This window comes from Strix aluco, chromosome 4 (assembly GCF_031877795.1).
Source record: "Strix aluco isolate bStrAlu1 chromosome 4, bStrAlu1.hap1, whole genome shotgun sequence".
Lineage (NCBI taxonomy): Eukaryota > Metazoa > Chordata > Aves > Strigiformes > Strigidae > Strix > Strix aluco.
The window spans coordinates 94,499,965-94,516,956 of record NC_133934.1 but is presented as its reverse complement, the minus strand read 5'-3'; the positions used below and the strand labels follow the sequence as shown (position 1 = coordinate 94,516,956).

General features: G+C 39.5%; 1 protein-coding gene across 5 annotated transcripts in view; it reads left to right on the top strand.

Annotated features, from left to right (window-relative positions):
- Positions 1-16,992, top strand: part of RAD51B (RAD51 paralog B) — a 408,277-nt gene that overhangs the window by 174,547 nt on the left and 216,738 nt on the right. For 4 of the 5 annotated variants that reach the window (XR_012623272.1, XM_074824407.1, XM_074824405.1 and 1 more), the window contains exon 8: positions 12,021-12,117. The exons of the other annotated variant lie outside the window; for it this stretch is intronic. Coding sequence is in view for 3 of the 4 variants with exons in the window: in XM_074824407.1 (XP_074680508.1) it covers positions 12,021-12,117 (97 nt within the window). In the remaining variant the exon portion in view is untranslated. The remainder of the gene's footprint in view (positions 1-12,020; positions 12,118-16,992) is intronic. 5 annotated transcript variants of the gene reach the window in all.

Sequence of the window (16,992 nt, the reverse complement as noted above, 5' to 3'; positions counted from 1 at the left end):
TTCTACAGTGCTGCCTTTTGCACAAATTTAAGCAGTGACCTTGAGGACAGGGTTGTTATCCCAAGAAGTGAGAAATTAGCTTGAGTATAGTTTCATGGGTCTGTGATTTTGTTTGGACAATCTCAAATACTATTTTTCTGTATTAGACAAAGCCAAAGGGGGATGTGTCGTGCTGCGGTCTCAGCACAAAAATGACTCCTTGCATTTTTCTGAGTTCATTTTCCATCTTGAGTCCTAACTTTCAAAGAGGTTTCTAATGATTCATGTTTCCAAGGAAAGTGCACTCCAATTTAAGCAAGTTAGGTAGGTAAATAGAAATTTGTCATTTTAAAATGTGACATAAATGCCAATTTTATTGTGGAAATACTGACTAACTATATTTCCTAGTGAAAGGATTTAGAAGGAGTAGGATACGGAGGCCGAGACAATGCCACTGAAATTCCAGAATATCTTGAGCTACAAGATTATTTATTTTTTTTCCTCCCAAATTTGAAGAGAAGGAAGTTGGCTGATTTATGTACCCTACCCTCTTCTTTCCTCTGGGTAATATCAGATCAGACATGTTTGGCAAGCAATCATGCACACACATGTAATTTTTTTTCTGTTTTATTATGGACTTTTTATCTGTAGCTCGTAGACAATTTTTTAAATGTACTTTTGTGGAAGAAGCACATGGGATAATCCAACTACTGAGTAGCAAGGCTTCCTAAAATGCTATAGCAGTTTTCAAAAAGTAGTAATAAAACTTCATAACACAGTGCATCATCATGCATTTTGTATAGGTTGCATTTTTTTTAGGAAAAATTTCTTCAGAATATCTTCATTTATAAAAATGTTTTGAACATTGTAAGTGGAAGGACGTTAAAGGTTAAAGCTCTTACCATCTAACTTTGCAGGTTTAGGAGACAGATGAGATATACCCAAGCAATTTTTCTTTGCATAAAAAATATTGCACTGTGTTAGAGGTATGGTGATATATTACAGATCTCAAAAGCTAGATGGTAAAACTTCCACTTTCTGGCCAATCAGACTAAAAGATGTTGACTATTAAAACAGTCACTGGTACAGCAGAAAAATTTACCCAGCATTCCAACTGGTGTGCTTAGCTATACCTAGTTTATTTTGTATGCTTGTTGCATTTTAAGGGAGGCTGAAGCTACCCACGATTTCAAAATATTATAAATATTTCTGGTAGAAATAGATTACTGGCTAAATTGCAGGTTAGCCTGAAAATGGTGCAAATGCAATTCAGTATATGAAAATGCCTAAAATGTAATGATAATATATACCTATAGCTTCTAGTACATATAATTCACAGCTGTTCATTCTCAGTTGTTCTTTCATACATTTCTGAGCCCTGGGTCACAGGGAAGTGAAACTGATGGTGACTTGAGAGGCTGTTTGTTTCAGCAGCTGGGTGTTTTGTTTTCTGGATGATTTCTACTCTTTTTTACAGCCATTGCAGCTATAGAGGATAACTGAATTTTGTTCATAAGAACACTTTGAAATCACCAGGGACACAGTGTTAACTAAATGGGCCTTGGTTGCACTAAATAATACTGTCAGTGCCTAGTTTGTTCCGGCTTTCTTAATAGCCTTCTCCTCATTTTGTAAAAATTACTGGTATATTGCTTTGATTGTCAGGCTTCTGTGCAATATCAGTTACTACCCTAATAATCTACAGACCTGTTAAATTGCCTTGGGCAAATTTGGAGGATGGAGGTATATATTGAAATTCCCTGTTACCCTGTACTCAAAATCTACTGACCGTTATATGCACGGAAATAAAGCCATATGATTATCTTAAGGATGGCTTTTATAGAGAAGTTTAAAAATACTTCTAGTCTAAAATGTGTTCAGTGAAAGGCAGCAGCTACCATAACACAGTAAGAAAAGAAAACTTCTCTAATAAAATTTTGTAAAGCATGCTGTGATCTCTAACATCACTGTAGGCCTGAAAAGATTAGCTCCGCTTCGGTGATGCTGATAGAGTATGTTGAGTATAAAACAACGTAAACCATGCGATGCCGTCTGGTGGTGATGTTAGTAGCTACCCGCCTGTAAAGGTTAAATGAATAGACAAGGGGGAGCAAATAGTCGTGTAGTCCTCTCTTGCTTGCCTAAAAAGTAAACAGAAAGGCTCCAGTGCTGCAGGGCAGGCAAGGAAGTATGGTTTGCAGGGGAATTGAACAGAGAAGTGTTGATGGGATTTCTAGCACATCCTAAAACTGTTTTCTGCTGCTTCCACGAGGCACCGAGGAGCAGTCTGAACTAACACTGTCCTCCCTCTAAAAATGTTGGCATAGGGTCACAATGTGGGATAAGGTGGAGCTAGGGAGAGTGTTTTAAAAACTGTTCAGCAAAGCTGTAAATTACAGTAGCCCATTGAACTGTTCCAGTTTACATCCAAGACCCAGCGAGCCTCCTGTGACCCACTGCCTTGAAGGCTTGAAGGAATTAATTGGAAGGAATCTGAAGAATTAATGGAATTAATGACATTGAGATTGAGTTGTGCATTATATGCTATACCTCTCCAGACCTACATGTGTATATTACTATAAACAGTCTTTCTGATGGGCTTTTCAAAACATCAGAATCAAATAAAAATGCTGGTACGCTAACTATCAGCTTGAAATAGGCTATGAGCCCTAAATAGGCCTTTGTTAGAAGTATTTCATTAGTTTAGTTCATATTCCTATTTAGTTGTTAGGAAAAAACTAAATATAGACAGGTGTAGAAAAACTAGATAAAATAAACCCCAAATATATAAAGAATTATAAATATATAAAGAGTTATAAATATATAATTTGCTGGATAGATATTAGATTGTTCTCAGATATCCTAGAGTGCTCAGATGAGTGAGTCCTTCCAACTCTGTTCTTGAAATCAGGGTTTAGGAGTGGTAGTAAAGATTTGTGGTACCTTTAGTCATTTTGCTTAGTGTCTGAGCATCTATCTCTACAATAGGGGTAACAATACATTTATTCCATCAGAAAGTAGTGAGATTTAATGTCACAGAATTTGCGTAGATCTGGGTAAATGTGAAGTGCTAGACGAAGCAGGGTAGGTGCGTGGCAGAAGGTCTGAACTCAGCAAGTGAAAGGAAGGAGCCTTCAGTCTGCTTTCTGCTCTGCTAATGAAAGCTAACAAGTGCCGATAAACTAAATGAGGTTTTTCATGGAGAAAAATCTAAGCATGAATTTTGACTTCCTTGCAATCCTATTAAAGAGTAGGAGACATACTCAGCTCTCCTCTCATCCTGGAGCATGCCAGAGCAGAACTGAAGTTTTGTACTACCTTGCTGATGTTCCAGACAACCCAGGTTCTTCCCTGTCCTTCAAAACCAAACAAATTAAACCAGCCAAAAGCTCTGTTGCTGAGAACAGCGTGTGATCTAAGAGCTAACTGTAAATTCATAATTTTATTTTATTTTTTTACAAGACAATTTGGCATTCGTCAGAAAACTCCCTTTTAAGCGGTGGTGTTTGCCACTTTGAGAGTGCAGCAGGTTTGACTGTAAAAGTTACCTGTGGATTACAGTGATTTCCTGCAAGGTACTCCGCGTTGGCTCAGCCCGTATCAGACCAGTCTCTTACTGTGGTACATCACAAGCTATGCATAGGAGTAAGCTCAATTCGGAAAGCCATCCTTATGCAGAGGCTGGAAGGGAGGGTGGAGGAGAGGGAAGGTCTGCTGAGAACTAACCTGGAGCTCTGGCAGAGTATGAAGGCGGGTGGCAATCCCTCTGAGGGGGTGTCTTACGCACATCGCTGTGAATGGGTCTGTGCAGGCTGCTGGATGTGAAGGCCTTCCAGGCACACAAACCTTTCTCACTGAGCAGCACAGCACGAGGGTGCTGCAGCGTGGATTTTGAAGGTTACGTTTGTGTTGGCTGCTTTCCTTGTTCACAGAGGAGGAAAGGCTAAAGACCTCAGGCTATCGCTGGGTGGTAGCCATTTCAACTTGAAGACGTGTAGCTGCCTGAGAACAGCATGCTTTTGTTTTGTTTTGCTTCTTTTTTTCTTCTGGTGGAAATTTTATTAATTCATTGTGATTATTTTTAAGCAGTTGGCAGACATGTGAATAGATGCTTTACTTCTCCAGAAGGCTTATGGAATAGAATTGCATAACTTTGTACTTTTCCTATGCAAAGCAGAATAAATTGGATGTAAATACAGTGGCCAGTCTCTGAAAGATTCCTTGGTTTCTTCTGACTCCTATTTATACCCGGTGAAATCCAGTGACTATAAAATGACCTCTGCTGCTATGAATTGCCTCACTGAGGGAGGAAATAGAAGCTTGGGTAGAGATACCGTGGCAAAGCAGGAGCTGGAAGTCCTGTCCTCAGAGCTCTAATAAGGTTGCAGCTAGCAGCACTGTGTCCTGAACAACAGGTCTCTAATCATTTAAAAGGTGCTTGTGAGCCTTCCAGAGAATCTACTTACTTTTTTCTATGCAGTTAGACTGTTTAATTGCCCTTTCCTTTTTCCTGGATGTGGTGAAAATAGGTACAGCTGAAAATAAGTACAGATGAAATTCCTCTGAGGCAAGGCCAACACTTGTTGCTAGATTGCTTATAGGATTAGGAAGTGTTTCTCAATAGGTTTCCAGTGGTTTGAGTATATATATCTGTTATTCAGGGAATTATGCCAGATTCTGGTGACGTTGGTTGAGATGTGAATTCTAACTGCTCTTGGCACAGGGGCCCCTTCTTTGCCTTCAGTCAGGGTAGCTGCTATGCCTTTGTGTCTGAAAACATCCATCTACTTCCCTCTAACATGAGCATCACCGTTACAGCACCATTACAGCCTATGCCTCTGTCATGTATAAACAAGCTGGTTGTAAGAGGTACTTTTTCTTTCAACCGATATGGATTAGCAACAGTTGTTAAACGTGGGCACTTGTCTATTGCTTATGCCTGCAGTGAAGGAGCTTTGTGCTACCGTTTTAGTACAACATGTAAAAGTTCTTTCGAGTATCTTTGTTAGTTAGGCCTTGATTGAACACCAGAAGTGGTGTATGACTTTGGTCATGGGAATTTATTATCAGACTTTTTGCTTGTGATGGCTGGGATCTGTAGAGTACTTGACATTATTTTCGTTCTTCCCTGCAGAAATCCGAGATGCTGGGGCTAGTGGCCGCTCAGCTTGGGAGCATGGGACACCCACTGGGATGAGTGCTGGGTGTGGGTGGTGATTTGCTGGGACTTGAGATGATAAACTGTTGGGTTTTCTCTTCTGTATTTGGTTTGTATGAGCCAAAATAGCTTACATTTTCTAAGAATGAAGATATGTGTATATATTTAATCTCCTATCATAGTAATAGTTGTGATATAAATATGTTTGGTTTGGTCCTGGAGCCCAGAACAGCTCGGTTGTGCTTTTCAATGGAGAAGCCTGCTCTCCTGCGAGGTGAGCCCCTGCGGAACATTGCTGCAGTAGCCAGCTTCAAGTGCCCGGTAGCTGTGGGCACCTGAAATTCTCTCTTTAAAAACTCTTGTTTTGTTTAGGAGCTCTCAGTATTGCAGTTCAGATTTTTCCTTTTTCTGTCTGTAACTCCCTGATTTCACTGAAAAAGCTCAGGTTTAAAGGAAGTTTTCTTGCTTGCGAATGTTAGGTACAAGTCCTGCTGAGGTCCTTGACAACTTTTGACAGCTTTTCTGGTAAATGGCTACTGATGCTGAATAAAAACTCCCTGAAGAAACAGAAGTTGAAGAAAAAGCTAATTTAGTACGTAGCTTAGATGATGATCGCAAATACCCTGTTACTAAGACAGGTGGTGGTAATTTAAGGTTCTTCCTTGAGCAGACCAATGCCAGTATCAAGGAGCTGTTCTCACAGCTCTTTGAAGCGTGCTGCTTCACCCCAGTTTTCTCACTGTTCCCTTCTGTTTCCAGGTTTGCTGCCTGCCCCATCTGGCTTTGTGGTATTGCTGGTGCACTTGCCTCGACAGTAGTCACCATTGTTTTGACCTGTTATTGACTGCTTGAGTGCCTCGTTAAAAGCTCTGTGCTTCAGGGAAGGGGAGAGGTGCCTCCTCAGGGACCAGTATGAAGAATGGCTGAGGATCAGTAAAACTTTTCCTTCTCCTCCAGCATGCTGAGTCAGCATCCCAGCCCCGCTGACTGTCACTTGTACTTGGTGCTCTCTAGTGACATTGCCTGAATACAGTGAAAACCACAAAATACATGGACTAATAAGGGTGGAGTAATTTGGGATTATTGCAAATGTCCTTGTACTTGCTCTCCCAGCTCAATAGGAAGCCTTTAATAAGAGTTTTCCTAAATAGTGTTGCATGCAAAATGGGGAATTCTGCTCTGTTCTTATAACAAACAGCTATTTCATGAGAGAGTTGGGGTTTTTTACCTTTTGGTACATTCCAGAAGACTTTATACCTTTGCTGGTTACTGATTGATAGTTCTGTGCTGAGCTCCCTTTAATTTTGCAATAAACTAACAAGGAGGCTGAGACCACAAGTTTACAGAAAATGACTTATTTACTCAACTGGATTTACAAGGATGACAAAGTCAGATTTAGTAGTTTCAGTGTGGTCCTAGGAAGGGCAGGAGGAGTACTTGAAAAATGGTACTGTATAAATAACCAAACAAAAAATAGTTTGCTTATTCTTCTGTGTAAAGCAGTCATATTTCAGTTTTTAGGCCAGCTCTCTCCCAGGACCTGCAGGGGCTTTCCACATATGCAGGAACTGTGCTATTCCCGACAAATGGGGCTGTTGGGAGTTTAGGCACCTTAAATAAGTATTTTTACTTTTCTACTGTGCTTCCAGAAAACTGGCATCTGCTGTAGTCACATCAGTGGAAGGAGATTCTATTTTCGCAACAACATGTAAAGATTTCAAGAGAATATTAACAGCAGTGTTGACTTCTGGATTAATTTTAGAAGTAGCAATGACCTGTCTAGAACATGAATGCTATTTTCCTTGAGAATTTCTTGTTTCCATTTTTTTTGCAGGTATCAGCACATATAAAAATTGGGGAAGTGATCAGAAGAGTAGGTATTTTTTAAAGATATCTAAAATTAGGAACTTGAAAATGTGTTCCCACTGTCTCCTTGTGTTTATCTCCAGGTTTTCTAACTGTAAGGAAAAGGATTCTTCTTTCTGTCATAACACTTCTAATGGTTAGAAGGGGTTACTTTACAATCTAAGGTTGCTATGCTGAAGTAAAAATCTTCATAAGATTGGGAAATTGTGTGGTCAGTCAATTGTGTGGTATTTTAAGTAGTAGACTTTTTCCCAGAAATGATTTGGAAATTTGAATCTGAGTGAATTTCTACAGTGTTTGTAATTCTGTCAGAATTGGAAAGCTGAGGACTGTAAATTTTCACTTGTTAAATAGCTAGCTTGACCAGTTGCAAGTGAATAGGCTGAAAGGTTAAAGGCAATGGTTCATTGAACTCCATAGGAGACTGCGTGGGGCAAGTTTCCAGTGTTACTGAGCTGTCTAGCTGACCTTTTCATATTTTTTTTTCCTCTTCTTTTAGCAATGGAGGGTGTTTTCCATTCATGCACAGTCACTGGCTGAAGGAGCCCTACACTCTCTGTTCATCACAAAGTAGAAACAGTAAGCAGTAACACAACCTCCTTACCTGTTGCACATGTCAGGACACAATTGGGTGTGGAGAGGTGTAATTTTTTTGTGACTCTTACTCACAAAGTGGTAATGGAAATACTTTGTTCCATTAGTTGATGCTGAAAATAGGAGCTCCTCTTAAAATACTGGGTATTCCATAAAGCATGATGTATTTTAAAATACTATGTATTACAATATGATAACATTAAAATATCATGTAGCAATATTCTCATTGTCAAGTGTTCTGCCAGAAGATAATAAACTCTTGACTGGCATTGAAGCTCTTAAGTGGAAGCTATGCTTGGCTGGTAATGATGTCCAGTATCTGTCGAAAGGAACCACAACAGAGGCAACCTTTCCTTACCTACTTAGTCTGAGGACTTGGCAGGTCTCCTGTACTGAACAGGGTAAATCTGATCTGTATGTTAATGGCAGATCTCCAATGAAAAGTTGAGGAAGCGCTATTGCTAATTCAGTGCAAGGCAGTCTTTCTAGTGAGGCTGCTTGGACTTGTGACCCCAGCCTGTTTCCAGGCGCTGTTTAGCAGTGAGAGGCGGTTTCTTTCAAGTGTGGCAACCTAGCAGATCAAAGGGAGGTACTCTAACCTTCTTGTTGGTGATTTGTAAGATATGGCATCATTAAGATCAGAACTAGCATTATATTCTGTGCACACACATATGAAGCAATGTGTGAGACTCAGCTGATTCTGTCCATGCACAAATGTGATTACTTATCAGAAAGCCATGGAGCTGTTTCACTCCAGATCTCCTTTGTCTGCCTGTATGTTCTCTCCACATTAGAGTCAGGCTTAACCATTCCCTCAGACACCTATTTGCAACTCTCTCAATACGTTGAACTATTTCAAAGGACAGCATAATGGAGTGTAACCATGTCTTTCAGGTTAGTGAAGGAGACTTCAGGGAAAAGTTAATACATTCTTTAGATGTGACACTGAAATGGTGTTGTATCAACAATCAGGACTTCAATTTGAACATCTGTAGGTTTGGGGAATGCTGAAAATATAAGGCCTTGTATGAATGGCACTATTCACTGCCAAAGTATTCATGACCAAAGTTTTACTTTGGGAAAAAAAGCACTTTCCAGTAAGGGCATGTGGTTGAAGTTTTGAAGATAGATGTGTATATTCAGAGGAGTTCTCTAAATCAGATTGCCTTAACTTTTTTCTTCGGAATTGGAGCTGAGTAAGGGCCAGCTTTTTTCCTTTTGTTAGCAACCTGTAGTTTGTTTGAGCCAGTCAGAGTTTGGAGCACTCTGTACACCTGCAGAGTGAGGTTCAAACTGTATTATGGTAGGTGCACAGAGATGAATATTGGTTGGTTGATAATAGGAGTACTTATACCTGATGCAGTAAGTGAGGCTGCAGAAGTGTGACAGAATTTGATGCCAAATTTAGTGCTTAGCTAACAGCCTCTTGGCTTGTACTTATGGGAGAATCGAATCTCTGTGTTGGCTCTGCAGGCTTGCAGAAATGAAGAATAATTTTCAGTTAATTCCAAAATAAGCATTCTGTACATGCATATGGCTTCATCTCAGAGGAAGTGTGCTTATTCAAGATAGTATTTAAACATGTATTTAAGCAAATGTTTAACTATCAGTGAAGTCATGGAACTAAGAATACACTCAACTCCCATCCTCAGAGCAAGCCAGAGAGGAACATTTACTTGGGTAGGACTCCGCGTTTTTAAACTGATTTTTTAAACAGTATAACAGGGTGTCTAGGATATTGTTCATACTGAATAGTTATTGAAGGACACATCAGAAATTGAAATCTAAGTTTAGAGGCGTAGCTTGAGTTAAACATAAAGGGTGAAGAAGATTTTCAGTCCTACAGCTAACAGTGCTGTGGAGTTCCTGGTTAGAGGAGGCCAAAAATCTGAAAGATAAAAAAATGCAGTTGCATTATTCTTGTTCATTTTTCTTTTGATTTTTGAAGCCTTTAAAGTTAGTTTCCTTTGAAGGAGAGCAATATGAAATACGGTGTTCTTAGGTCTTTTTTTTCTTTCAAAAAAGATACTTAAGCACAGTAGCTTTTCTTTAAAATGTAGTGCATAAATAATAAAATACATGATGGCACAGTACAAAGATTATCTTGGCACAGGTCTGGGATGACTGAATTGCTTACAGAGCTTTTGACACTTGTGAATAGTGTGATCATTGCAAAAGTGCGCCAATGAAAACTTCATACCCCAGCAGTACGTGTGTGTGTATAAGTTAGTGTGTTCTAATTCGGCACATTTTCTAGTACCGGATTGAGGAAGAGCTTCAGTGTTGTGCCATGTTGTTGGTGTATCTTATGCCTGGTTGCCAGAGTAGCCTCTATGGATAAGCAAGGCTGTGGGCTTTGTGACACAGTGAAAACGAAGTGAAGAGAGTGTTAAAAAGTAAAGGTCTCGCATCCCATTCCTTATCCCTCCTGACTCTTGGCTGCCTACTCCTTTCATTTGCCTTGAACCAGTTTTGCTGTTCATCGTATCACAAGGATAAACTCACTCACTAAAATGGAAGATAAGTAAGTACCCTGGCAAGAAGAAAGGAAAAAGTGACGTTCTTTCTTCTTTGTTGTTTTTATTAAATATTTAAATAAATTATCTTCTTTGTTATTAAATTGAATCATCTTACCTTATAATCAGATGAACAGGACAGCCATCAGTGGCTTCAAGGGGTTGTGTGTGCCAGGCCTTTTCCTGTCTGCTTTTGGGTGCTTAAAGGTGCACGCAGCAGCTCTGGGGTGTGATGCATTTCTTGTGTGTTTGCCAACTGTTGTTGGTAGTAATGCAAGTTGTACCTTAAGAACCTTACACCTTAGCCTAGGTGTAAGACCAAACAAGGCTGTTATCTTCCATGTCTGTGTTCACTGCAGTGATCATAAATGCCCAGTCCCAAAAGGTGCACCCTATGGTTAAACTGGGCAGGGTGGTGATAGCCAGCTGGCGTTTGTCTGGAGCTTGCAGTCAGTAGCAGAAGAGCATGAGGGACATTGCTGTGGAGCTTTGAAGGTCTTGAACTCCTGTTGAGCACGTGAAGATTTGACTTGCAGACTTTTCAGTTTAGTCCTGTTGATACCGTCCATAAAACTGTCAGGCACCACCTTGCCTGTTTACAAGCACAGAGATGGGTGGGCTGACATGAGCAGGGAGGAAGAGTTGTGGTCTTGGTAAAGGTTGCAGGCCCCATCACATTGTTGGTAGCTCGTGTCATGCTGCCTGAAGAAGATGCAGTGCCCCACAGCACCACCGCTGCAGTTATGACTGTGATCTGATACAGCATATGTGGAGTCTTGAAACAGAAAAATAAAATGGAGACTGTGTTGTGTCATACTACTGAAAATGTTAGAAAGCAGGAGGAAGCCGTGATCAGAGGGAGGGAAGAGCAGTGGAGGGAAGAGCAGAGAAATTCCTCTTCCTTTTAGCAATGGCAAGCTGTTAATTTGTTCCAGTAGCATCATGAAACCGCATCAGCAGAGTACCATGTAGGATTCCTTTCTCCCTTCCTCATGTGTCAAATACAGCTGAAGACAGGCCATTAATTTCAAAGAGAGTTTGGAGTGGCGTCTGTTCTCAGTGCAAATAGAAGGATCATTTTGGTTCTTTTAAAAAAAAAAACCAAAAACCTGAAGTTTTTGTCAGTCTGTGAAGTGGAGACCTGTAATTGTGGAAAGTGCAGCTGCTTAGAGATCCAAACCATTAGGAGCTAATTGTGTTTATTCCTATGCTCTTCTCTCTATGGTGTTCACAGTGTTTGCCTTAATGTTTTATGTTACTAGAAAAAAGTATGTGTTCAAAGGTGCGAGGAACTGTTCATCTCTTGCAAGCAAGACCAGTGCTCGTGTTGTCAGAGGAGAGCACTGTGTGGGTAGTACAGTCTGTTGTTTATCAGAGCCTTGCGATCCTGAAAAACACTGAAAAAATAATTTTGTCTAGAGATAGCCCTGTGAAATTTAGTACTCTTGTGCTTCAGATAAGTGAGGATGTATCCTTACAGCACCTTTCTCCATGGCACTGTGTTTCAGCCGAAGGAAAGAAGTGTATAAGTTGCGTGGAAATTACTGCAAAAATAGATTTCCTATTTGCCTATGAAGAAAATGATGCTTTTGGTAAGGGGCGTCAAATTGTTCGCTGGAGAATGAAGCTCTTCAGAACAGTAGTTTCATTTTAGGTATGTATCAACATACTGTTGTTTAGTATTTCACCTTTTTAACAATATCCCTTTTCCTGCACTTCTTGCAATTATCTCTTTCAGTTTCTGCAGGCAGTTCGAAATTTTCTGAGTGTTGAATTTGCTGAAGGTCAAAGGAGAGGGTTGCCTGGATGCTGTGCCTGGAGGATTCCACTCCATGCCTGGGCTGTTCTCTGCCTTCCAGTAGCTATAAAAATTCATTTCCCTTCCCCCGCTCCCTGTCTGTTTGCAGGTTATCTTGACGAATCAGATTACCACATCGTTGAGCAATGGCCTTGCCATCCAGGCAGACCTGGTGTCTCCAGCTGATGATTTGTCCCTGTCTGAAGGTAAGAGATCCCTTCTATCAGAACTGAAACTCTACACTGACACAAATCCACATTGTAACTCGCAGTCTTCTGTTGATATACAGGGGTCTGTGAGAGTCGAGTTATCAAGTCTAACATAAAACAGTCTGGGAACAAAATTATATTTCAGTTTCTCTGAAAGTCCATTTATAAATTAAAAGAAAGTAAGTGTATTAACTCAAAGGATCTGACACTTTCTAAGGGCTGAGAATGAATTTTCGAGCCATGTCAGTTCTATAATGTGTTCCTCATCATTGGACTTTCATTCACATGCATTTAGATCATTGTTTTCTCAGTCTTCTGAAGCTGCTGCAGAGTTAATACACAGGCAAGTCTACAAATTTGATCTTATCTAATGATTATTAGTCATTCCAGAGAGGAACTGCTGGTCACAAATGAAGGAGAGCAAATACTCAGTCCTGTCCCTTGTCTCATGCTTGTCTGGTTTTCAAATACAGTGCCTCAAACTGCAGCTCTCAATATTGCATGAATGTAATATGAGGTTTTGTGTGACACCATATCCTACTTTACATCTTCATGTTTCTTTTTTCTGCACACAATTAGAGACAAGCACACATATTTGGGGTAATAGTGAGGACTTACTGTGCTAAGAAGAAAAGATAATTCTGAATCAAGGTTTGCAAAGTAATATCATAATTTCAGCATTCCCTACTTGCAAAGAATAGTCAGAGTATCCTCAGTCAGGGACACATGCAGAGGAGTTTGCTATTTAGAGTTCAATTCATGCATAGACCCAAATGTATGATGTAAAGCAATGCTCACCTTTCCTGCAAAGACATGAATATCGCGTGTAGACTTCCTACTTTGTATAATATGGGTATTTCCCCTTTATCTTGCCTTGTTGCACTTTCTGGTAGTTCTGGTCAGCTTATCTTTGTTCTGGTTGATCACAAGCAGCCCTCTCAAGCTTGTCTGACTTAACACAAGAACAGCTTGGTGGCAAAAAACAACTAAGCAGTGGTTAAAACTGACATTATATCTGCAACTCATTTCAATGCACAAGAGAAGGAGGTTGAAGATAGATTAAACTGAATGTCAGAGAGCAGCAAATAACTTTACTGTAATGCCTTAACACTGATTGATGTGTTTACTTCATAATTTTGCCAGTAGGAACTTGGGCAAAGCACAGCCCATTAAATCATTTTGGAATTGTGCTTGTGGCTTTTGTTGGCTCCATCCATTGCCAAAGTATCTCTGAAGTTCATTGCTTGAATATCGCTCCCTACCTCTGTCAGAAAGAGTTGAAGTTTGGTAACTAGATTTGGCATCATTTTTCATCTTTATGATTTCCTTCTTGGCATGAAGTTGTTGCACATTGTCTCACTAAATGCTCTTGATCACAGTACTTGTGCTTTTCTTTGTCCTTCAGAATTGGTCTGTATGAGCTTCTTCTGAAAAGAAAGGCATAGCTGACTCTGAAGTGAAAGTAATAACAAAATATGTTCTCAGTATAAGATTTTTTTTTTTCTTGTGGTTAAAATATTTGAAAAGTCTTTGGAAAAAAGCATGGAATAGTTGTAATATTTCTAAATTTTCCTGCAAATATAAAAGATTCTCAGTACTGTGTATGAGCTGTAGTTCAATAGTATTCTGAAGTCAGGACTTTGTAACAGTAACAGCTTGTTAATGAAGCTATCATGTTGTGTCTAAACTCTACCGCCATTATTTTTCACCTTTTAACCCAAGAATGAGTTAAAATGTGTTGGTGCTCTGTGTGTGTGTTGTTTTCCTTTGTTTCTCTCATTCCTTGTTTTTAATTAAGGGTCTGAAGTGGTAAAATGTGCCAGCATGACACTTGTTGAAAATGCAAACCTTTGTTTAGCCTCAGAACAAGAACGGTACAGACAGCAGCAGTGCAGGCTCCTTCAGTAATTCAAGTTTTGTCAAGGGATGCAGGAGTGATAAAGTTCTTTCCTTCTCTCCCTTCCCTCTCCTGTCAACTACCATTGACATGGCATTTATATGCTGGGACAGCACAGTGCATCTCCACACTACATGGTTTTCTCCTTCTGTTTTTCTTATCTATAATATGTCTCTTTCTGTATTTCTAGTTTGCTTCAGTATTAACCCATGCTGTCTACCTGTGAAGAAAAGCGGGATTCCAGGCCCATTCAGCATTTGATTTCCGTGTTTATCTTACTATCAAAAGATACAGGTGTGGCCAGTGTTTGGGGTTTTTTTTAACATCGAGATGTTGACCTGACCTGAAAAAGTTCCCTGCTAATTTATTTCATGTTAGCTGTTGAACAGCCTGAAAGTAGCAATACTGTATTCTTCTGACAATCTTGGGTACTTTTAAGAGTCCTTAATATATTAGTTGTAGGATTAGTGTGATATTCGTAATACTGCTATTTTGCAACTGTAGAATTTGCAGGAAAGAGTAGTTAGGAGATGAGCCCAAGTGCACAAAGTGGTTACGTTGCAGAGGCAGGAATAGAGGCCAGATTCATGACTGGGTTCTTACCTCATTCTTCCTTTTCACTCATCACCAACTAAAGCTGAATTTGAACCAGTGACCTAGATGTGAAAGGACCCATAAGACATTATTAGTCCTGTAAGCAACTCTGACACCTTGGTTTGTGTATGTTGTTTTAATCCTATCTGAAATCAGAGTTCTGTCACTGTAAATGGTTTGCTAAAAGGGTAATCTTTCTTGGACAGAGGCAGAAATTAAAATTTCAAACTGCATGTGCTATTAGAAAGAAGTTGAATGTTACAGTGGCTTTTGTTTTTTGCTTCTGATTGTGCTTTAGAAGAGAATTGCTTGGGTTATGTTCTATTAGGCAAGAAACCAAAGAAGCTGTTCATCTGATGGGTGACAGAAAGGTAATCTGATGAACAAACTGAAAGGACATTGTCAAGCTGTTTCAGGCTCAAACCTTGCCTTCTGTAAAATTGTAATCTAGTGCATGAAAACTTGTGTCCTAAAAATATGTTAGATTTTTATGAGAACATTAAAGGCTTTATAAAAGCAGTGCTGGATGTAAAATCCCACCATTTATGTAGCAGTGTAAGAATTATTGAACTATTTATTGATATTTCTTGTAGGAAGTGGTTATGTCCAGCTAAATTCCCAGATCTGTACATACTTCTGCTTCAAGACAGAAAAAAAAAATGCTTAGTTTGATAGAAATTAAAGTGCTGTATAAAATACAAAAGTTTCTCTACCTGTGGGCTGAGTCCTTGCATTCATTTGGCCTTTACATATTTGCCAGATTATCATCTGAAAGAGTTAAGGCTAATAATGCTTTTCTTCAGCTCTGAAATTCTCAGGCACATAAGGCTGTCACTTGTTCCCTAGGAACCAAACTCAGTTTTTACCTGTGCCTGCAACATTCTTAGCCATCTTGCAAATGCTGTCATTGGAGGTTATAGACTGGAGGATGATGTGAATACTGCTATTTCATTTTCATCCTTGCTTTATGGAATAGCCTCTGTTTAGCTCTTCCAGTAAAGGACAACTTTAAGAAGCCTTAAAGTTATTTTAGATTGCAGAGATGGTCAGACGAGCCCAGGACTATCACTAGGCTTCAAGATGTAGCTTGAAGAATTAATGATTTATTATTTAAACATATAAAAAGTAGCTCTTACCCCAGTTAAAATAATTTATCTAATAATTAAAAAATAGATTTAAGCTGCATTAGGGTAAATGAACAGTAGAAATGGAGTGCAAATGACCACAACAAAATACTTTGTATGACTGTTAATGAAAGTTTTACAACAAGTTTTCTGTGGCTGTGACTGAACTATTTTTGTTATTTTTTCAAAGTTCACATGACTGGATTTTACCTAATGCAGGGAGTTGTTAGAAATTAATTCTAAGCCTGTGTGTGTGAGCACTAGCTTGGACGGTGATATTTGTGTGTTTCATTTGTCTTCTGCGAAGAGATAGGACAGTATGACCTACTTAAGGTCCATTCTAGTCCACCAGTGCCTATCCTATTAATGTATCTGCCAGCTGCAAGCTCTGACTTCCTCTTGCAGACATCAAAGCCAAACTCCATCTTTCTTGGAAAAATTTCAGGGGCGTGTTGGTATGAGCAAGAACAGCATCCCCCTCCCAGCGTGCACAAAGCATCAAGCAAAAAAGGAAAGCTGTCTCAGGCTTCTTCAGTCTCAGCTAGCACTTTCAAATATTTGTTTGGAAAAGTCAGAATTATTTTGTGTTTAAAATTGTCTGTAAACTTGTGCTAGCTCTGGGGAGGCCAGTGTTCAATCTTCTGCCATTTGTGTTCATCAAACAGGTTGTCATAGCATTGTATATTTTTAGTGCATGGTGTGAGCAATGAGCTTAGTCTGACCTTTTTGTCTTTGTTGCTGTGATCTTGAATTCTTTTAAGCTGTTGAGCAGAAGTAGGCTTTCGTGTTGTGGAGACTGGAGAAAACTAAGCTACCATAATATCTCCCACCCACAGGATTTTCCTACTTTAGGGGCAGAAGATTTGAAGCTGGAATCTTTCGCTTCTCTTCTTTGCTTTGCCCATGATCTCCTATCAGATTGTGTTAAATAATTTTATTCTTCAAGCCTCAATTTACCATTTTTTTAATATGGGGATATATTTTTATTTTGCAACTTCTTTTTCTTTCTTAATATTTCACGATATTCCTATGGGGAAAATAATGAGTTGGCCTGCTGTTCACCCCAGAGGAAGACCAGTTCTGTAGTTTATTACTTCTCTCCCTTCAAATCCCTTTTTTCAGTCCTGGTGCCAAATGGAGAGAAAACACTGAAGGAATTACCAAGAGAACTGAGGGGCCCCCAGAGATCAGATGCTGTTGTTTGGTTTTGGTTGGTTTATTTATTGATTTATGTATACAGTTATGCTTAAGGTTGGA